This window comes from Ptychodera flava (genome assembly GCF_041260155.1).
Source record: "Ptychodera flava strain L36383 chromosome 3 unlocalized genomic scaffold, AS_Pfla_20210202 Scaffold_25__1_contigs__length_14229661_pilon, whole genome shotgun sequence".
NCBI classification, from domain to species: Eukaryota; Metazoa; Hemichordata; class Enteropneusta; family Ptychoderidae; genus Ptychodera; species Ptychodera flava.
In genome coordinates, this window is record NW_027248279.1 from 9,384,967 (window position 1) to 9,409,437 (window position 24,471).

Genomic DNA, 24,471 nt, shown 5'->3' on the forward strand with positions numbered 1-24,471 from the left:
TTGATCTACAAGTCATCTTTTCACTGAGTCATTTCATTTGGTTTTGATCTACAAGTCATCTTTTCATTGAGTCATTTCATTGGTTGTGATCTACAAGTCATCTTTCCATTGAGTCATTTCATTTGGTTTTGATCTACAAGTCATCTTTTCACTGAGTCATTTCATTTGGTTTTGATCTACAAGTCATCTTTTCATTGAGTCATTTCATTTGGTTTTGATCTACAAGTCATCTTTTCACTGAGTCATTTCATTTGGTTGTGATCTACAAGTCATCTTTTCACTGAGTCATTTCATTTGGTTGTGATCTACAAGTCATCTTTTCATTGAGTCATTTCATTTGGTTGTGATCTACAAGTCATCTTTTCACTGAGTCATTTCATTTGGTTGTGATCTACAAGTCATCTTTTCACTGAGTCATTTCATTTGGTTTTGATCTACAAGTCATCTTTTCACTGAGTCATTTCATTTGGTTGTGATCTACAAGTCATCTTTTCATTGAGTCATTTCATTTGGTTTTGATCTACAAGTCATCTTTTCACTGAGTCATTTCATTTGGTTTTGATCTACAAGTCATCTTTTCATTGAGTCATTTCATTTGGTTGTGATCTACAAGTCATCTTTTCATTGAGTCATTTCATTTGGTTTTGATCTACAAGTCATCTTTTCACTGAGTCATTTCATTTGGTTTTGATCTACAAGTCATCTTTTCACTCAAATAAGAATAAAAAGTTGAATATTATGTTGATTTTCTTTATTTTCCTTTCATGATTACTTCAAAATTTTCTGGCAGCTTAAATTGTTTTTAACAGCTATAGAGCTGTAGACACAGCTATAGAGCTGTAGACACAGCTATAGAGCTGTAGACACAGCTATAGAGCTGTAGACACAGCCAAGCAATGGCCATGAGCAACCTTGAACCCCAACTTACAGCGTATACATCAAAGCTTAAAGGCCCAGAAGCTGTAATTTTTGTAGTATTTTTAATAACTACTTTTGGGTTAATTTTAACAAATACCTGTAAATGTACCTATTAGAAGATTTTATTCAAATATTAGACACACAGGAACCATATGCTGTTTTGAACAAGATGTGCTGCACTCAAATATGTTCCACATGTAAGACAGCAATCCTATTACAACAACTCAAATCACTGAATGTTTTATCACTTGGCTGTTGTATCTTGGGTGTTTCTTTGTGATGTGACCAGTTTTTGAAAGTGGCAGGGAATTTTTAAATAAAGCAAAAATTGGTAAATTAGGTTGCCCATTCCGTCACAAATGAAAATTCTTGTAATATTATTGTTATAGTATATGGATATTTCATTTAATGAGTTGGGTTCAACAAATATGAGAAAATTGTACAAGAATTTCCTTTTCAGCTAAATCCAAAGAGATGGAGTTCTAAGGCCTTTAAGCAATGAAAACAGCGGGGTTTAAACCACAATTTTGTGGACATACGTTTTCTCCAACAACTACCTTCTTTGTCGTCGTTTCTTCTACGAAGCCACCACCAGAGTACCAAGATAACAACAAGAAGTACAACCACTGAACAGCCAACACTGATACCAATGATACAACCTGTATCACAGCCTGACGTACCAACCACTGCCGCTGTAAATTGCAAGACAAAAATATATACAAACTGCTTGTCAATACATTATGCAAAAATATTATTATTTCAGTAATTTTCATCTTTATTTTAATAATCTGAATGAGGGACAACAATATCTTATTTGAAACTTTTCCAACAAAACAAGTCTTTTTCAAACATTTTCCCTGTTTGTTCAGATTCCATACTTCTTTTGAAAAGTTTCGTTGCCAAATTTTGAAAAATCAACTGTAACTTAAAATAAAAGCAGCACTGGTAAAAAAGTGATTCTTTAAAATCTGATCAAACCAAGATGCAAGTTCCACGCTATATACCGGTATATCATTATCGCATTCCATCAGAGTGTACAGGGACAACAATCAAGATGAAACAGTTTTAGCGTGGCCATTCTTCCACTACAGGTTTACTCTCTCACCTTTTATATTTGTTATTGGTTCCGACACTAGCGTGCAGAAAAACAAGAATACGCTATGGCAATGTGGACAGAGAGTTTGTACCTGACATACATGTATATGTACAAATATGTCCTGCCAAACCCTACACACATTTGGACAACACCAATTAATACATCAATTTTTCGATGAGAGCAAAAAAATTACAGAAATTTTTCAGTGTCTAGGAGTTCAAATAATGTCCAATTGTGAACATTTTGGTGTTGACTTTGATCCATGATAAAACAAAACTACAGCATTGTAAAATGGATGAACAGACCCAAGCTATACTACTGGTAGAGTAGAAACACACACAGAACTTGCAACTGGGTTTATTCAGATTTTCAAATGATCAAACAGTAAATTAACCCTTTTCCTGCCAGACAGTAATAACTGTATCACTTCCCCATCAGCCAAGTCAGTAAAAAGCGGTATTGAGCCAAAACATGACGTATTTTCACCCACTTGGTTTGGTATGTGATAGCATCTTTAGTCCAAAAAAAGTCAACTTTACAGTCACGTTTTCAACAGCCTTCAAATATACAGTATTATGTTAAAATAAATCATATGGAATACGTTGTGTTTCATTAATTTTAAACATCTTGACCTGGTGGTGAAATATGGACCTGGCAGGAAAAGGGTTAAAACTCTGGAAAAAGCTGTTATAAAATAACGTTAATAATTGTTAGTATATAGTTAGCAAAGTCCAGTTATTTGCCATAGGAAGAAGCAATACATGCACCAAACACCAAATATTATTATATACAAGCAAAAAAATAAAAATAACACAGCAACCCAGCAAACAGGACACCAAAGCATTTCAACAGGCTGCTCATCCCTTCATTCTTTTCTCCCATGGAATCATCCAAATACTTTAAAGGAAGGATGGGTGATTCCACAAGAATGTTCAGGGATGGGCAGGTTACAACACTACATCACATATGAACTGATGTCTACGCAGACATGACAGTGAAAGTGACACATCATTTACAGAACTGGTACACACTACATGGACACCTGGAATACCCATAACCAACAATGGAATGGTCTGCTGCTGTTGTGGAAGGGTAATGCAGGTGGGGCTAGCACACTCTGGCCAAGGTAGGGGTAGGTATGCATGTGTGTGGGCACTACAGCATGACAATAAATGTTTGCCATGATGCGAATACTTCAATGATCAACGCCTTGCCGATCCGTTGAATATCAAGTCAATACTCTGAGATACACAGTCAATCTACACTGGACTGTTTCAAGTATTTGCAGAGATTCTATCAACTTCAAAATCTACTTTTATTTTTGATCCTGATTTTGCTTAAATCCTGAAATCTCGTTTAGTCATTCATCTGAGAGGGGTTTATATTTCCTTGGAGTATCTGAGCTACTCTAAATTCTAAGATAAAGTTTAGAGAAATGCTACTTTCTATGTTATTATCCAATCAACAATGATGAAGTAATTTGTCTTATACAATCTATTTTCCCAAGTCTTGAAACTCACAGGAAATCTTCACCAGAACTGTATTCACCAAGTCTTCAATTATCTAAATATCAAACATTTACTACTAATTCTGCAAATCATAGATTTCATGGGACCACATCATTGGAAAAGCACTGTTCTCATCAAATTTCATTTGGACATAAGCAGTAATATTGAGAGTTATGATTGGGATTGGATAATAGAAATTACATAGCATTTACAGGCTGTCTTGTGACTTTACACTGTCTTGTGACTTTAATTCTGTTAAATTACACAGGTTAACTTTACAAAGTGTGGCACTGGCAATGCATGATGGGAGATTACGATGCATGTTGATATGATTATAAGTTTGTACATTTATGGCAATAGATTCATTCAAACAGTTTCAATGCTTTCTCCAGGTTCAACGTATTCATTCTTGAGGCAAGACTGCATAACACTGGGTCCACTGAATTATCTATTCCACTGTTGCTTGTTTGCGTCACAAAAGCTCTAGTCTCTGTTTTTTGTTTGTTTTGTTCTTTTTGTAAACCATTTATTCTGTGTTGTTTTGTCTGTAATCGTAGTTTTGTGTTTTGAGTTTATTTTTGAAACCTGTAAATGGGACTAGATCCCGTAGGTTTTCCCAATAAAAAAATAAATAAATAAATAAATAAATAAAGCTAATGAGCAGGTACACAATCTGAAATTATCATCTTCACTCAGCAAATCAATGGCCAATCTATCAGCTATTATTTTACACACAGACTTGGATCTATCCAATGTAACACTGGAGTAAACAAAAACTTTTCTCTGATCAATCAGTCAATCAATCAATCAATCAATCAATCACTAAACTAATCCATAAATCAATTTGACAGAGGTATTTGTAAATGAATCCATTTAGATCATTTACATAATAAATGCCTATCAGGATTACTACTTTATACAACCAGCAATCAAATTGATTGCTATAATCAACCATGGAGAAAGCCACCTTCTTTCTGTCAAACAAGTCAATAATATGCGTAATTTTGTTTGAAAGCTGTCTGCTTGGCTGCTACTGGAGAAAAACTGAGAAGTCTTCCAGGGTTAGATTATGGGTTAGTGAAATTTGTTAGTTAACAGAGACAGGGAATAAAAGAGAACACAAATTAAGATACCAAGGATAAAAGTGAAAGCAAAGCATGATATGATATGACATGATAATTACATCATCTGAGTGGATTGGTGGTCTGTCAAGCTGTACTGTGGGCTGTTGTATTGGTGAAATTTGGACCATGCGTTTACATTACCACTTAAAATGGAAGCCGTATGAAATATGACTTTTACAATCTAATGGATGGTACTCCAAATACTGCTATGCAAAAAAATTTAACCAAAGCCAAACTAATAATCTATAGAATTCATTTGAGAGTTGAACTCTGACCTGTAACAATGACTGAAATATTTACGGCCGACTCTCCAAGCTTGCAGACGTAGGTGTTGGCATGAATAATTTGGACACTAGATATCGTTAGTGTTGTTTCTTTTTCATCACCACTCTCTGGAGTAATTTCATATATATCAGAAGATGTGTTAACAGGGACAAAACCATCTTGCCCTTGTTCTAACCATTCCCAGATAATTCCATCTGGGAATGGAGGCTCAGCATCAGTTTCACAAGAGAGCTCAACTTTATCACCTTCATTTGCCGTATACGGATTATCCGTGGTAGTCATTACTGTCGGCACATCTGTAAACAAAACAATGTGTGGTGCAGATTGGATATAAATGCTTGCAGAATCAAAACAAATAAAAAATTCCAAGACAAAACTTGTTAAAAGAAGAAAAACAAAACAGACAACACAACAATAGAACAAAAATCCACTTTATGATTTCAGAAATACACTGAGAAAGGTATACTTTATCACTGACAAGATCCAATCTTGTGGACTCCTTGATAAAAGAAATTTGAAATAGGAGAATCGCAAGAACTTTCTCAATCTATGAGCAAGTTGTACAACTCATTAAAAGTAAAATAAAAATAAAGAAACTTCAACAAAACAAAAAAAATCAATAGATGCTGTTGACTCTCTCAAAGCTATTAAAAATCTACACAAATTTGACATGATAACACAAACTGTTTACTTTTGAAGCTAACTATTGGTAGTATCAAAATGACCACGGAGTAACTTAACAATGTTCAAACAAAATTTTCATGAAGTTGAAAAAGCAGACATTTGTGAATTTCCTAAAAAAGAGGTTTACTGCTGGCAATATTGGATACTGGACTGTAACTGTTCAAAGATACAAATGTATGGATCATTCTGTTGATCTACAATGTTACATTTCATGATTAAACATTTATCAATGGAATGAAACTGCTATGCATGGGTCAGGCTGAATGTGGATAACCTATGGACCTAAAATCTGTTGTTGTTGATTCAGAAAATTTCTACTGAAAGCTGTGATATTTCACATTGAATACATGACAGCTTGTGTCTGCACAGTGAATTCACATGTCCAACAATGACACCCATGGATTTCAATGGTTTGGTGAAAATACAAGCAGAATTGCTACGCTGAGAGAGAGCCAACAATGTCAGTATTCCAGCAACAGAACAAAACATAGAAAACACAAAATGACCACATTGATATCAATTACTTTAATATCAGTATTTAATTAGTCATTACTGCTTTGTAAATTGACAGAGATAAAGCTTAGAGTCATAATGGATTTCATTTATTTTTCACTTGTATCCTTCAAAGTATAACAATACATACTCAGATGTGTTAGGAAAATTGAAATCTTTTTGTTTGTATTTCCTACTAAATGTTTCAATTAGAGTTTGAGGATAATACTGTGTCTTCACGATATAAGATTTCTTCAACAGTATTTTCAGCAATGTTTACAGATTTTTTAAATGGTATTTAAATCAAGATCAATTTGATACTTGCATTTGCAATCTTGCATAGAATCAAATTGAAATGAAAGTAGCATAATTGTAAAACTGTCAATACAGATGATTAGAAACTGCATATGTAACAATGAGTGCCTTCATTTAATTGTAGTATGCAATTTCGAGATCCATGCAAATCAATGAGAGTTTAAATAATATGATCAGTGTATGTAAATAAATTATCACATGGTGCTATACGGTATATTACACAGGGATGACATCATCATGACATCATCATGCCACCTTTCAACACGATTACTGAAAGCATGCATGCAAGAGCAATATAGACACATACAACCTGTGACCTATCAACTTGAACTTGTGCATTCATTTCCTGAATTACATTATCATTTATTCTTCTGTTTTTTAAATATGGTATTCAAGATTTGCAAATTCACTCTCTCTCTCTCTCTCTCTCTCTCTCTCTCTCTCTCTGTCTCTCTCTCTCTCTCTCTCTCTCTCTCTCTCTCTCTCTCTCTCTCTCTCTCTCTCTCTCTCTCTCTCTCTCTCTCTCTCTCTCTCTCTCTCTCTCTCTCTCTCTCTCTCCAACTCAACATTAGTAATCAGAATTCCTTTGAAAAAGACAGGCTTCATGAAGGACACACTGAAATATACAGGAAAGTTGTGCAAAGCTTGTACTGTGAAATTTGTCAGTCATAATTGACACTAATATCACAGTGCCCCATTCCACAAAGAACCCCAAGGAAATAGGGTTAGTATATGATATTGTTAGAAAGTTGAGTGAATTAAACAGAAAGATTTGCATCAAGATAGAAAGGAATTATAGAATACTTTATTTGGCAAAGTTGTTTGCAGTCACTAAAAGGTCAGCCAGTTTAGACATGGAGTGGGGGTACATACAGACCCACTTAGAGTCTTGTGTATCCAATACAAGGGGCGTTTGAGTCAATTCAGCATGTGTATAGTTTCTTTGGACAAAACACTTTACACAATAGTGGTGGCAATATATACACAGAGTGGCTTTAGCAGTGCATGCTGGAACATGCTGCTTCTACAAATATCAATGCACTATGGTAAAGTGTGAGACGATTAGTGACATAACAAAATGGCTTTCTAAGGATTGACCATTTCCAACTGATGACAAACATTCATGTCAGGCTTGAGTGACAAGATATAATTGTGAAATCACGGTGGAGATTGTCAAAGTTCTGACATAACGAAGTGACAGCATAGGAACTCCAGACTTATCTTGAATTGATTTCTCACATTTGTGATCAGCTTCCTGAACAACAGGGACTGATACATTGGACAACAGGGACTGACCCATTGGGCAATTGTAATTCATAAATATTTTGTCTCAAGGACATACATGTCGACTTAGCGCAATAATAGTATCTTATACATGATTTGCTGTATGTTGTTAAAAATTGAGTAAAACATACACAAACACAAAATAAACATAATGATATGTGAGTTATGTGCTTGATTTATTAATTAAACAGAATATTAAAGCGTGTGTAAAATATTAGCAAACATCATACTAATGTTACGTAATGACATACACTTCCAGAAAGAAGTCATGATTGCAAAGGGCATTGTTTATTTATAGCTAGACAGTCTTATCTGTTCAACTTGCCACATTCTGTGCCTTGCCATGATTGTCATAATAGCAACTCTGACATACAAACTATGTAATGTCCTTAGCTGCCATGATTGATTTAACCTTTAACTGTTGTTTCAAGTGCAATGTAATTAAAATCTGAAATTGGATGCCAGCCATAACATTGGAAAGAATCACCATATGCACATCAAATCCATCCATTTCAAATTCAATAACTGCTAGTATAGGATATGGCATTGATCAATTATTGATATTGTCATATTCATTGAAACCATTCACCTATCAATTTTACTAATCTTTCAAAACATAAACTCACTCATTTGATTGCTTGATCCATGTACTGACCTTGCAGTGACCTTGGTAAATCACATCTATTGATGGTTCAACATTTCAAATGGTGAAAAACTGAAAATTACTGATATTTAATAATCAATAAATTCTGGTCATGAAACGGTGTAACAAAAGACATGCTTTTTCAAATATTTTATCTGTGATGTACATGCTATAACGTATCAGTGTATAGAACCCTTGTTGTAGAAATATTACAGAGAGGTAATTTATGTCTTCCAAAGCCAAGCCACTTTACAGAAACACACTCCCTGTGGAATCTCAAACTTAAGGTTGATAAAATTAATAGTAAGATTACATAATAATTGCTTTTGGTAGGTTAGATATATGTTATTTACAAGTTTTGAAAGACAATGTGATCTTGATCATCTCAGAAAGTTGTCAAATTCAGCAAAATGTGGTTTGAACACCACAGAATCAAATGTGGAAGTGATACACTGGATTAAATCTCTCTAGCAGAACTGAGATTGACACAATCCCTGGCACAAGCAAACCAAAGGTTTTTAAAGACTGAACTAGTTTTTACCCTCTATCCAGACTACAAATTACATTGTATTGATTCATGATAAAATATAATTAATTGTTGCTTCATATGACAACTATGCCCAGTGTAGCAGCATGACACTTCCTGCACATCGGTTAATCAATAAACAACTGAGCATTCTGCATAAACAACTCCCACTGCAACAAAAGAAGCTCTGGCTACAGTTATACTGCCCTCAATTTTCAAAGAGGGAGAGGTGAAGGGGGGTTTATCAGTTCATCAAGGTGTGTATGCTGATGACGTATGTGAGGTCAGACGTGACAGCAGTCGGTCAGATCACTCATGTATTCACTGGTATCTGCGGTACCATGCTCTAACAATGACTCATTAGCTTTCAGAGTAAACAAAACCATATCAGGGCAGACATGGCTTTTCTGAGAAGGCAGCGTCAAAATAATGCACTATGATGACGGCTGTATACAAGTATTAAGATATATCACATGATAGATATAATGATCTATTGGTACACAAAATCTAAAATTTTAATTACACCCAGGATAAATAACAATTCAAATACTATTTGATTTCTCTGAAATTTTAATTGAATTTATATTTGTGTTTCACTCTTTTTTCAAAACTGTTCAAATCAGCATTTTTTTATGCAAATTAATCTTGGGTTCATTGTCTTTATATTGAGTTAAATTCCACTACAAGGAACTACTGAACACACAGAGCTGTACAGACCAACAAAAGACAGTTTACTTCCAAAGACAGATGTAAATTCAGGACAGGAAATTACTGATAATCACGGAAGGAGAACAATGAATAGAGTTTTACAAAGAACCACATGACAAATTTGGAATGGGTGCATGGATATGCAAATGAAGTTTTCTGACCTAGGGCAGGAAATTTGAACAGCTGCCAACGTCAGTCTTTGGTAATTTTATCCAATACTGGTCCTATCAACACAAAGCGTTTCTTTTCTACTAAATAAATTTTGGATTCAGTTCCTGATATTCAGTCTGAGAATGAATCTGCCATGGCACAGAAAATGGACAACTGAGATGTTATCATGCCTACAGGTTTCATTCACCAAACTAACCCTTGAATATCAAACCATGCAGAGTTGAATGAAAGCCATGAATTCTATTACTACTATCTTTTGTTTCTAAAACACAGATTAAGTTAAACAGGGGCAAGAAGAGACCTATGTAATATCATGGAGGTACCTCCATGGTAATATCATCTAGTTGGTTCTATCTCTGGGAAATTAATAACCAGACAGCCAGCAATCACATCGATGCTGAAACATAGCTTGGGAAAATGTTATCAATCATGTTAAACTGTAAAACAGGAAATGAGGCCCTGACTAGTGCTAAGATTAATGAAACATTATGTAAATGGTTATTTAAACATTTGCATCATTTTAGCTGGAGGAAGAGAGATATTTTTATGATCAATCTATGCACTCTTCCAATGTCAAAGACAAATACCAGTAAACTGTGGTTGCCACGACAATCAAATACCAAATGTGTGGCATATTTTTATCACCACCAACTGTTACTAAATTTAAATTTCTGATCACTGAGATGGTTATTTTTGTCAACTCTCAGTTTCATAGAGGAAATCTCTGACATAATGAATCATCTACCAAGAATTTCACATGATCGCACATGAGACAATTCTATCAACAGACATGTGTCTGCCATACAATGCCAATATAATGTCCACCCTATGTAATCCTGACTATCATGAGATATGTATTCAAATAAAACAATGTTGACAAGAAACAATGAAAGTGGTGGTAGAGACATTAAGAAGAATTAGAGGGTTGTCAAAGTTTTAACATTGTCTGATTTCAATACAAAGTCTGAAATAATCAATGCAGCTTGGTGTTTACAATTGAAAAATGGAGACTTGATGAACTTGTTTCTGTGTGAACAAGGTTTATTATTGATTATTTTTCCATGTCAGTATTGTGTGTGTCACTGACTTTGTTGTTGTTACCCTGGATGTATCGATACTTGTGTTGAATTTCTAATGACTGGCCTGGACCACGGTCCCTCCACCCTGCCTGGACCTAGATCTCAGATCTGCTGAGAAGACTTGGTGTCTTGTGGCAAAAATTGAACACATCTTGACGTTGTGATTCATTTCACCATGAAAATTATGGAATTCAAAGGAACTTTGCAATCTTTCATTACATAAAGCTGTACATAATTTACATGTTTGACATTCAGGATATTTCCTGCTTCTATCAATGACAATCCATCAAAATGACCGGGAAACTCAAGTTACACAGAGAGAACTGAAGGATTAGTACAAGGAATTTTAGAAGCTGACATTTAGTTTCACTGTCTTTATAAATTTGACTGACCGCCATGTTGGTCAAAGAGCAGCACCCTTGGAAAAGCAACCAAAATTCATACAATAGTACTCTGATATTGCTGCCTTATTTCATACAAATATTCCAATCAAAGTCATCATGAGACTAATTAAACAGAGAATGACTATAAAAATGTTTTAAAAGACCACACTGATAAGTAGATTATTATGTGAATGAAATCTGTGTGTTGATTACACAATTCAGAAATACCAGACATTGTTTGATATGAATCATTATTAGCTGTACACTGCCAAGCACTCTTCGATTAATTTGTAATTATATTCTGTGAGTGTTTAATCATTAACTCTATTGTCAATGTTGATGACTATGGATCTGTAGAGCCAGTGGGAAATTTAATATGGCATATTGGCACTGTGAAATTATCACTTACAAAGGCTGTGGAAGTCTCCATGAAAGAGCAATTTTCATCTGAATTTTTTAGGAATTCTGGTTTGCAATTATTTATGTGTTTGTTTGCCTGTAACTAAATTACAATTTGACTTATGTTGCAGTAAGAATGTTTCTGTCATTAGGTATATCTTCGATTTTGAGATTTGATTTGAGCTGTGGAATAGAAATCCACAGTTGGTGACACAACATACTCTGAGTTGAGCATAGATGAGGTCAATGGAAGCCATAAAAAAGCCTGGTTACAGTGTGTGAATGCTGCAAGCTTCTCTTAACACAGCGCAGACAATGGCTGACCTGGTTTTATGACAAATGTGTAAATAACAGTGTGTGCAGCAGTTGGGTTGTTCTATGAACAGAGACAATACAACGCACACACTAGCTGTAGGTGATTGACACACAGTCTAGCAATGATGGCTTGGATGTACGGCTAGTGGTGACTGCTTTACAGCCATGTTGGAGAAAGTATAGAACTCCACAATATGATTTATACTGATTGTAGCATTCAAGTGCTGTGTATCCTGAGACATATAGTACAAAATATCCATGCCATCAGATAGTTACTTAATATACTGCAATTCCAGACAGGTCAAATATCTGTTAAAGCATAGTTACTCTGTACCCACTAACTGTGGTTTAAGTCTTAGATCAGTTCACTTTTCTGTAAGTTCAAATACCTGATACTTAAGATTCATTAGATTGGTGTGCCTTGAATTTCACACTATGATCTCAATGTCATTGACTGTATTCACTAAATGTGTTTACAGTGTCATGACATGCAGTGATGTCAAAATTTACAACCACGTAAATTACTTATCACCATGACAACAAGGAAAAGGTCATGATGACCACCCTTATTTAAACAGGACACTGACAGTATGTAAGTCACACAGGAAACTCATTGTGAAAGTAACAAGTAGATTTAAGGAAGTTGAAGCTAATTTCCAACAATGAACAATTTGAGTCCAGGAAACACAGTCAGGTACTGATGTATTCAGGGTGAGGCAGGTTATGACCAGGAACACACCTATTATTACCTTATATGGTGTTGGCAGGTGAAGGGCACGTCAATGCCTTCATGACAAATCTGTCTGTTTACAGGCTGTTGTAATACCTTTCTATAAGCAGTGTAAAACAGTACTTGGCTACAGTGTGCTCTGTAGCCAGATAAAGTCTAGAACATCTACCCACAGTATTTGACACCACCTGTTGATCATAGACAGAGAACTTTTTGCAAGTTTTCTGATTTTCATTGAGTAAAGACTTTGTCCATGGAAATAAACCACACTTTGTTGATCCCTAACTTTGAAAGAATAATTTGTTCCAGTGAATCAAATGTGTACATTGAGAGAAAGACACCAGACTGACAAAGGAACTAACACTGAAAATTGCAACTCTGAAAGTATATTGCAAACAGGTCAGTAGGTGTGACCTATGCAATTTATCAGTATCGCTAGGATCAAGTAATTAACAGTATTTTGCTTTAAACACAGAGTTTAATTGTTCAAAACCTAAAATGTTCTGATACACCACTCACCATTGGTGGAATGCCTAAATTCATAATGTTGAAAATTTGAAAATTTAATGTGAACTCAATACGTGTCAGAATATTGCATTGTATTCTCAATGACTGTGCACATAACTGGAGCTTCAGTTCCTCTCTAAATGTTATGATTTTTTAATTCTGAACTTGAAGGACAAGCTCTAATGCATGGTTATGCTAAACTACTTTCAATCTTTACATCAAAAACCACATTAGCCATGTCTGAACTCACTTGAAGAAACAAGACATGTCTGGACAAACAACAGTCAATGGAAAACAAGCCAACCGAAACAAACAATTTCTGTGCTTTAAAGGGCAGGAGGTCAAAACGTTTCAAAGGCCTCAACTGGTGATAAAACATTTCTAACAAGCAGAAGCAATTCCACTGAAACAACTGTTATAAATTACCCTGCTATAAATACTACAATTTATGAAAGTACATTGCTGTATAATTTCAGTGTGTTCACTGACTTGGACCACTGGGTTATGCCTTGACAGCTATTGTATAAGAGTTATTCAATAGTATTTGATCAATTTCTCTGATTAAGACCTTTCAAACATGTAGTGTTTGGCAACTCATTGAGGTTTGAGTGTTTGACATAATTGTCCTATAACAGGTTTGTCACAGACGGGAACTCTTGTAATAAACTCTGTCTAGCTCTATCACCATGTGTAATAACAATCCATAAACAGTGGACTGTCCCACTGTTAGTGTATTGGAAGATACAGTTCTACCATTCCAATCCAGGGAATGTGATCTATTTCATGGAAGTCTCACTATTGATCCGTCAGTCGTTTGTTTGTTTGCTTGTTTGTTTTCTTTTACTGTTTTGTTTATTGTTTTTTTCTTGTTTGTCTTGTTTTTCTATTTTTTTCTATTTTATTTACTTGTTTACTATTATTCAATCAGAGTTCCCTGTAATACACACATCTATCATTCAGAACCTCTAGCTTTACATATATCAAGTGCATGGTCAGTTATATCTTTCAGTTGTGTCAAACAACATTGACAAGTATATCCCCCTGTCCTGCCAAGTTCATATGTCAGTATCAGGTCAAGTTGCTCAAAGACCAATGAAGCACTAACTGTAACACATGTTACATTTAATAGACAAAAAATTGAATGTTGGAAGTCCCCTGAAAACAGAGATACTGTAAAGATGATTTTTACAGACAAAAGCTGCTACAACATACCAAGTCAAGTGTGTGAAACAACATATAGTTTTGGTTCAATACCACTTTTTACTGACTCGGCAGATGAGAAATTGACAATGTCTGGCAGGAAAAGAGTTAAGAAGAGTTTTTACCACAGAAATATGGACAGAACTTGTATTGCGTTTTTTGATGTACATGTGTGTGCTAAAAACAACAATAGCACAGTGTGGAGATGTTATACAAAGCGCATACAAACTTTATTTACAACAGATATGTGTACACAGGTGAACAACCTGACATATGAAATATAAATTATTGATGTCAACACTGAGATGAGGAGCTATAGTATTGTATTGTACAACAAGATTACAGAGAGTTATCAGAGATGACAGAAACTTGACACAAATATCATTTTACATTTATGTGCATGGTGAATCATAAATGTACAGAAGTATTACTCTCATTATATCTTGCTTTTACAGACTGTTGGATGGAAACTGAATTGGTATCCATTTTGGATATTCAGAAGGTTTGTGCATCTAAGTCTAAAAGTGTTTGTATTAATCATTAATCTATAAATTAAATAGAATTATCTTCATTACGATATAAAAATAGATTGAAGGTAGAATGCACCTCCGGGACAGATATTTTGAATCTCAGTTTTACAATACTTTTCTGATCTATCACTTGTGGGGACCCATTTTGAAGTCCTTCGTACATGTATGTGAAGTTTTCAGCTTTAGGTGTTTTGAACACAAAAAAATGTAGTTTTTCACACAGAGTTAACACTCGGATGGTGGCCATATTGATTTTCAAATATCAGTAAATCTTATAACAATTTCTTCATTACCAATTTTATTTTTCATTTGTCAAAAGAATGGTTGAATGTTTCCTTGAGGAAAGTTTGAGCACAGATGTAAGTCTTTCACTTTCAAGGTGCACACTACCTTAAAAAGAAGATAAAAAGTATAAGTTTATGAAAAACTTAAAAGTGATTGTCATCAGTAGGGAAGCAGAAAAACTGGATATTTACCAAAACAACACTGCCTGGATATAGTGCAACTAGAATAATCTATTATGCAAAGGTACGATTACTGTCAAAATTTTTGTTTGCTGATGTTTAAAGTTAATTTCTGACCACACTCCATAAAACCCCTGTTGCTGCTTCCAATGCTGTATATATTTCATTCTCATGAATAAAGATTTTATCTTGAATGTTTCTCAGCCTCCACAATAAAACTTGGACATGAACATTCAAAGATAAACTCTAAACTACTGACACATCAGTACCAATAATACTATAGAAATCTTTACCCTGCATATATAATCTTAGCTCACTACATTCTTGTAAATAACATACACCAACCCATTGTTAAAACAGATGGCATGGATGGAACTGCAAAGCATAGAAGCTAAAAAACCCTTAGGTGTTGAAAATAACCTGTGTCAATTCTTGCAACCTGTCAAATATTCTTTTGAGTTGAACACACAGCTCTGTTTATATTTACTTTAACTGATGCTAAAATTATTTGCAAATGTTAATATAAATTGCTTTGCAAACACTGCAGTTATCAACATTCATATCAAAATATCTGATTTCTAGCAAAATTTTACATTAAAATACCATTCAGAAAGGATTATGTGATTTCTTATCATAAAATCATAAAAGTCTTGAGTACTGAGTCTTGATAAGAAGCCCTTACAACAAATACACTTGATTTGACTCCAAACTACACTCCTTTACAAAATCTTTCCTATTCCTCTGAGATGGTTTCAACAAAGTGGCCAATGTGCTTAACTATTTTATACTAATTTATGGTTTGTTTACTCTGTACACGATTGCAACACAATCACTTGTGTAGGGTTCCCAACTATTGATCACATGTCATGATGTACAATTTACAATTTTTCAAGTATGAACTTCTGTATGCAGATTCAACAACGTGGCCTGAGAGATGATGCTCAAACTCTGATCTATCTATCTATATATCTTTAACCCAAAGGATTTACTTTGAATTTTTAAAAAAATTTTCAAACAAAACACAAAATGAATTATCCTGAACTTCACGTACATGGCTAAGATTGATCTTACACCCAACCCTCCTCATCACCCTCCCATGAATTACATGGAAATATGAATGTGAAATGAACAGGGCAATATTTCGGCATTAATTTTCATTATTTCTATTTTGCTAGTTCTGCCCTGTAATTCAACTCTTCTGTAACCAACGAGTAATAAAGCTAATCACAGTTCTAAACAAAGCCTTAATGTACATAATTACATCTTCAATTTTTCCAAGATGATGTAATGTCTGTTGGTATTGACCAATGAGATCATGGTACTATCATATTACCTGGCTACATACATATTTGATTATACTTCCTATACACTAAAGTGTTTACACAATCAAGAATTAAATGCATATGTTCACATATCTTCTAAAACAAAATTTGCTGGATACATTCACTGCTACAGTTTGGTTTAAATTTTGCAATCATTTCAGACATATTTCATTAAAGGATAAATTGTTAAATGAGACACAATTTATAACCACAGAGTCTCTGGCCTTTAACCCTTTGCACCCTGACCCCTTGGTACCCTAAGACATCATGCAGAAATTTTTGTCCAAGCCGGGTTCAAAGGGTTAATTATGTTTCAAAAACACCTCATCTGAGTTTGTTTGAAATTTCACATGCGAAACCAGGTAATCATCAATATTTCATTTCATTAATGTATTTGGTGATGGACAGAATTTTTGCCAGATTTGTAACGCATGGTGTGCTCCTCAGACTTGCGTCATTCCAGTTCTGAGAAATGGAAGTAAATAAAAAATTATAACTAGCAATTCTAAACATTATAACTAGCAATTCTAAACATTATATCTAGCAATTCTAGACATTATATCTAGCAATTCTAGACATTATATCTAGCAATTCTAAACATGACATCACAATGTGCTAAGCCATGTCATGTCATTTTCCATTAGATTTTGTTGTTTACTTTAAAAAACACAGCAACCTACATCAAACAATTTGTAATTTTTGCAATTAAATGCAATTGTTATCATCATGGCTTGTCATTTTAGCAGAAAATCACATAACACAGCTTAGAGAAAGCTTAAGATTGCTGCCATAGTAATTTTACAAACATAATTACTGAATGACATCTCTAGATTTTAAATGTGACACTAATGTCAATATACGGTAATGATGTGTTCAAATTTTACAAATGATGTACTGGCTTAACATGATGGTGATGAGCTATTTGGAGGACATATAATACTTTGATTAGGTTGACTATTCATACAGTTATTGCAATTTGAATGATTGTTAATTAGACATTCATCTTGATTTGCATAATTCATTTTCATCACTAAGTGCATTGTGGGTAATAAGGACATGGAAACAAATGGTTGCCAGGCAGCATACATAAACTCTAGTGATTTCGATGTGAACAAATTACTTTCATATTTTTTTAATGATTATTCATCTAGGATGGGTGATAATAATTGCATGCAGGAAACACATATTTGTCAGCAGATATCACCGTCTTACCTCTATGTGGTTGGGAATACTCAGTATTTAATGCTTTGCTACACCATGATGGACCATGTCAACATACCGTACACAGATATCAGTACGATAAAAGTTGGACATGCAGGAACACCCACGCCAGAAGCTGAATTCATAAACCGAAAATTACACATTCTGAGTGGGTGTGGTTGTCAGCATTTAACAAACAAAATCACAATATTTGATATCATGCATATTTTTAAAAATGCAGAGGTGGATTTTTGTATGACTAAGGTGTTACAATTTCTTATTAACATCTTGTGCAGATATTATGTGTACATATTATAATATCTGTGTTGGCCTGACAAGGGTGTGGTTGCACTTATTACTCATAACAATAAATCATAATTATTTCTCATCATACAGTTTTTAATGCTTTTCAAGTACAGCCTTACCATGTTGTATTATTAAAATTATTCTCATATTTTACACCATACTCACAGCTACCTAGACGTTTCCAAGCAAAGAATCATTGTGTATTAGTTGCTAGTCATTGTAATGATACAGTATTATTTTGTTTACATGATGCTACTTCAACATTTTCCTAAGACCCAGAATTTTCAAGACATGAGAGCCGTTGCAATTGCACTGATTTCACATGTGTCCTGCAATTAGTTGACTTTATGAATCTTTATATCAATTAAATTTTCCTTTTGAGATAGTTTTAGAGAAACGCCTATTTTCCATCTCTATAGCTGTTGTTATTTATCAAGAATACAGAATCTTTTCTACATAAAAAATAACTCACTGTGAATATAAAACATTCAACTATATGAACAACAGATAAAACTGTGTCATAACAAACAGAGTATAAGGAATCTAAGTTGCATATTGTTAGATTTGCTGCTAAGTCTTATTAGTAAAACATAAGAAGCCAAAACCACATGCTGAAAACCTGACAGCCATTTTGACACACAATTACTTAGGCACAGGTTAGTCAGTATATCAGCTATTGTTAGTAGAGCAGCCATTTCTACAAACTACGGCAGTCTGAAAAGTTATTAAAAGTACTCACATGCAACATGTATCAGTCATGGTGTTCAATTTGGAATGATAAAATTCCAGTCAACAAAATACTCAGCAATTGCATACTCATCCAGGATTTTCATATGACGGACAGTTTTTGTATCCATTACGGTTTTACAATGGAATAAACTCATGGAAAAATCTCTGCTCCACACTTCGAGAAATTTGCTCTAGAACTAGTGGGACATTACCAACTTCCAATATATATAGAAATTATATCCTGTCACCACCAAAGGTTGGTAAAAGTCTTATATTTTTCAATAACAGAGATGGATCTACAATAATATATATTAGCAAGTGGGATGTGTAGGGGGTGGTGACAGGGGCTGTTGGGATGGGTGGGGAGGGGTTGGTGGCAGGGAGATTTGGAGAAAATAAAGGTACTACAGTTGTCTTCATCTGTACATAACAGCATTGATTAATTGCCACCAACAACCATCCCATGGTGATGAATAATTTATTTCATTGTAAATGCTGAAGGTCTTATGAATAATTCTTTGATCAATACAACCTGTTTTGTCAGCTATGACGTTGATGGTAGGACCAGTGTGTTCCTTTTGTGTTAAACTGGTATCTAAAATGTACTACAGTAACTTTGATAGTCTATTTGGTGTTATAGTCAAGTTCATATGTTTAAGCGTATCTATAGATAATGATATAACATCCTGTTGAACTTTCTTCATGGCCAAGTTGAAGTGCGTAAACATGGATAGCCTTTCTCGACTGTCTATGGCAATTTGTCCCAAGACAGAATGCATAGTCACTCTTTGAAGAGAATTCAACTGCTGCCTACAAGTGACCCTCATCAATAAATTACCAGAAACGACCGTCTCTTTTGTTTGCCTTGATCAGCTTGGCTGATTTCACAATGGTGCACCATTCCAAACTCACCTGAGGCCAATTTTGTTTTTGTGTTTGGCATTTTAGCACAAATTGTTCAAAAAATAAGTTGTGTTCCTAGTGTACATCAATGCATGCAATCAATTTAGCAGTGACTGGGATACACATCCTATCCTTTATGGAACTACCGGTAATGCAACAGAATGAACAGCTGAAATATTTTGTTGACAACGACGATATCAGATCAATATTCAACCAGGATATGCATGGTTTAGCATGCATGCAAACACGACTGCCAAACAAACAGGGGGCAAAGTTCACCAAGTGTTGGCAATTGTACAATTGTCTCTGCAGTTAATGCATGCAAAATGTCGGAATTAATTGTGATGTTGTTGTATGCAAGAACATGCCAAGCTATTTATCTGACTTGACTGGGTACAGAAGCCCATCCCACTTCTTGATCTAAATATAGAAAGCTTTTCGGTTAAATTGACTTTATGGTACTGTGGTCAGACAGGTACTAATCAAAGAGTTACAATATCTGGTTTGTAGTTGTACCAGGTCAGACATTGGAGACGGATCACATAGATAGTGGTACCATATACTGCCCTGGTACAGATTTCACTAAAACAACAACAACAACATACCATACAATGTCTCATCATTACATCAACCTGTGAATTATCAGCAAAATATCACACTAATCTGTCATAGTGCCACACAAGTCACCGATACAGAGAAAACACTAGCAAGTTTTGCACATGGATTAAAAGACTACAGTCTGTTTTCAAATACATGTTATTTTTCAGAAACGGTTGATTAATATTCAGGTTATGATGAATAATATTATAAGACAGTAACACAGACAAGATAATCAACATTGACATTGAAACTTTGCAACATTGAATTTTTACAAATTTCTGACTTTTTTGCTGTAAAATGTTCATGCAGTAAGTATACCATAGTGGATATCATGAAAATGCTATCATGACAGGTTTTTATTAAATGGTCAGTTGCGATAAAGAGAATATTAATTTATGTGGTTATAGTAATCACTGTCATGTTAACAATAACAAAATTTGATTATCAATATTTCAAATGGCAGTATATGTCTGGTGTATGGACTCCATTGAAGGCGACACAGATCTCCGTTTTTAAGGTCTATGTTACAATTCAACTAAATTTGGCTCTGTGTACATCATGTTTAATAACTAGATGTACTGAGTAAAACATTGTCAATCCTGCTACAGAAACAACAAGTTGATACGTTTTACACAGTGTTTCTAAAGTGCAATAAAATTAGATTTGATAGAGCACATGGCATCATAGCTGCAATGCTGTATGATCGAAGTTTTAATCTGGGTATCGCAGTCCCATCCATATACCATACACTCACAGGCAAAACCTCAAACAAACAACAGCCTTGCAGTTATTTGCATCAAGTGTTGCAGTAACTGTCACCGTACGTGCTAGGCAGAATGAGTACCGTGCAGGAATTCTATTTATGTTTTGTGGAATCAGCTTTGAGTTATATTCACTGTTTAGTGTGTCTAATGTCTGTACAACATTATTTATTTACCATGAACACACAGATACTATTGTTTTCTGTATAAACTGTTACATTATGATGTCATGGTGAAGCTAGCAACTTGGCACAAAAATTAACCCTAAGCTTGGTTATTCACACAGTCACAGCAAACGTTAACTTTTAAGAAATTTATACCTGACTGGTTTGAAACCAAGGAACAAAGCCTAAAAGCTTCATTTTACAAACACAAAGTTCATGAGAATCATGGAGCCACACCCATACTGGGAACCTAAAACCACAAAGTCAAACATGAGTTTATTGCAGTCTGTTGAACACTGTTGAATTTCACAGTTGATTACCAGTGATTTTAATGAAAGGTTAACCCCATTACTTGATTGTTAATTAGTTTTGATGACGTCTTTGATAACAGGGTCAGCACAGACACACATCAGCCTCCACTGCTGTGCACATTGTACACTTATCCATACAATGGTATCTACAAGGATACCATAGAATTTACAGACAGAGCCTAGTTGTCATTCAACCCTATGACTTACAAAGTTGAAATTATCACAGTGTTTTTGGTGCTGAATGTCAGAGTTTTTCACATTAAGCGATATGAAAGCAGTACATTAATACATTTCCACTGGTGTTGGTTCTACTGAATGGCTAATGTTTAATGCTGACATGAAATACCTTTGCAACCATGCAAATTGAAAATTTGTTGTCAAAATCAAAAAGCTGGAAATAAAGGCAACATTTTGTCAAGATGAAGTTTTAAAGGATATGGCAATTCCATATAGGTCTTCACCAGAATGTTATATGCTGCTTCAACTATGCTGGCTATTTTTACTAGATTTTAACTACTATAACACACCAACACAACTTCAAATCAATATACAGCCAACCTAACCTCCTGGTTTACCATATCTCATTTGCATAGACAACAATTAGGACATGCCTGACCTGTCCAATACAATTACATCACGTCACAGGAAACATATGACTTAAAATATTTGCCAGAACTCCTGGCATTTATAGTCCCAATTATACAGACTCAACCTCTATGAATAAAGGGAATTCTACCTGACCAGAGATATGGATTTCATACTTTAATTAATGAAGATAATAGTTGCAATTACTAGGCACATAAGTATGTTAAAATTACAGGAAATCACACTTCTTTCATTGAAGTAGGATGAGTTATTCCACTCAGAGTAAGACTCAACTTCCTGTACATTTCACAGACAATGGAATTCACTATAATTTCCTGGTGAACAAATAGCAATTGCCTTCCATAGCTCAACAAATTTCAAACTTGCCTTCATATATAGCTCAACAAATTTCAAACTTGCCTTCATAGCTCAACAAATTTCAAACTTGCCTCCATAGCTCAACAAATTTCAAACTTGGCTTATTCATAGCTCAACAAATTTCAAACTGGCTTCATAGCTCAACAAATTTCAAACTTGGCTTCATAGCTCAAGAATTTCAAACTTGGCTTCATAGCTCAACAAATTTCAAACTTGCCTTCATAGCTCAACAAATTTCAAACTTGCCTTCATAGCTCAAGAAATTTCAAACTTGCCTTCATAGCTCAACAAATTTCAAACTTGGCTTCATAGCTCAACAAATTTCAAACTTGGCTTCATAGCTCAACAAATTTCAAGGAACTTGCCTTCAGATCTCAACAAATTTCAAACTTGGCTTCATAGCTCAACAAATTTCAAACTTGGCTTCATAGCTCAACAAATTTCAAACTTGGCTTCATAGCTCAAGAATTTCAAACTTGTCTTCATAGCTTAACGAATTTCAAAACACTGCGTGTTTATGATTCAATCTCCTCTATTTCTAATCAACATAGACAGTTCTAAACTTTTCTTCTCTACCTTGAGGTATTCATGCAAAACTGCAAGTAAGTCTGCCTGATTATTACTTTTCATGTTTAAGTAGACAATCCTAAACAACAACGTAAATAAAATTACGAAGCCATCAAGCCAATTTTAAGAAGCCATACAACATGAACAATTTGTTTTTACTTTGCAATCAAGCATTGGTCTTCACATGCAAAATAATGGTAACCAAGATTGGTAATCACAAAATTAATTCTGAAATTCAAATATTTCATCTCTTTTGCACTTTGTAATGTACAGTTATTAATACTACACAATGCTTGCATTCTTATCATATTAGCAATATTCTGTTGCTATGATTGATATACAAAGTCCATTCTCCTTTTGAATCAGAAGTGTATATATAGTCTGGTATTAGAATATTACAGTAAACTGTACCGGTACAAGCTATGAAGAATTCATTGATATTTTCATTGGGCTGATATTTCAGTGTGTATTTGATTGGTGAGTCACTGCATTTGTGATTCAGTGCAATGCAGCATTTAATGTGTACAGAACATAATCTGAAGTGTGCAAGTGTCCAGTGGTGCTGTCTTCATTGACACAATAATTTGAATTTACATTTTGTGCTCTCAGATGCTAAATCCAGCTTAAATTGCATTCTTTCTGATCTGGATAAATTCATCTGAACATAAAGTGAGGATATAGGTTGTCTTAATGGAGTCATCTTTTTTGTTGACATTGAGATGCTTTGAAAACTGACTACAGGAAGTTATGAATTGAACTGTGATTCTGTGAAGAATTGTGTTGGGTAAAAGAGGGAAATGTGTACAATGGCAAAGACCCATGGCCTAGTGTCATACCAGGAAACTGAACACAAAGGAAAACTGGGAAGAAAAGGGTCAGTTGGAAAAAAAATTGTTGATTGTTTTAGGGTTAAGTCAAGGGAGATAGAAAGACAACACACAACCTTACAAGTAGAACCATGTACAGATATTAGACAAGACAAGACAACATGCAAAAATAGTCAATATGAATGATAAACAAAAATGCTGTCATTTTTGACACATATGTCAATAAATAAAGCCATAGCTGTGGGAAGTGTGCTGTTAAACTGGTCAATAGTGTTGACTGGCTTTATGAACACAATGGAGAATGGATTCTTGAGTGACAGACAAATATATAATTGCCACAGACCAGGGTCCAATTTGTTTCATATTAGATACATGTAAGATGAATGGAAAAAAACGAGACGATATGGCCAAGCAAGAAGTATTCAACACAGCTACCTTGTTTTTGGGGACACTTTTG

At 34.5% G+C, this 24,471-nt stretch overlaps 1 protein-coding gene across 1 annotated transcript in view; it reads right to left on the minus strand.

The window, feature by feature from the left end:
* The window catches only part of LOC139125397 (kin of IRRE-like protein 1), a 43,429-nt gene that overhangs the window by 15,030 nt on the left and 3,928 nt on the right, over window positions 1-24,471 (minus strand). The window contains exon 4 of the mRNA XM_070691484.1: window positions 1,458-1,610. Coding sequence (XP_070547585.1) covers window positions 1,458-1,610 — 153 coding nt within the window. The remainder of the gene's footprint in view (window positions 1-1,457; window positions 1,611-24,471) is intronic.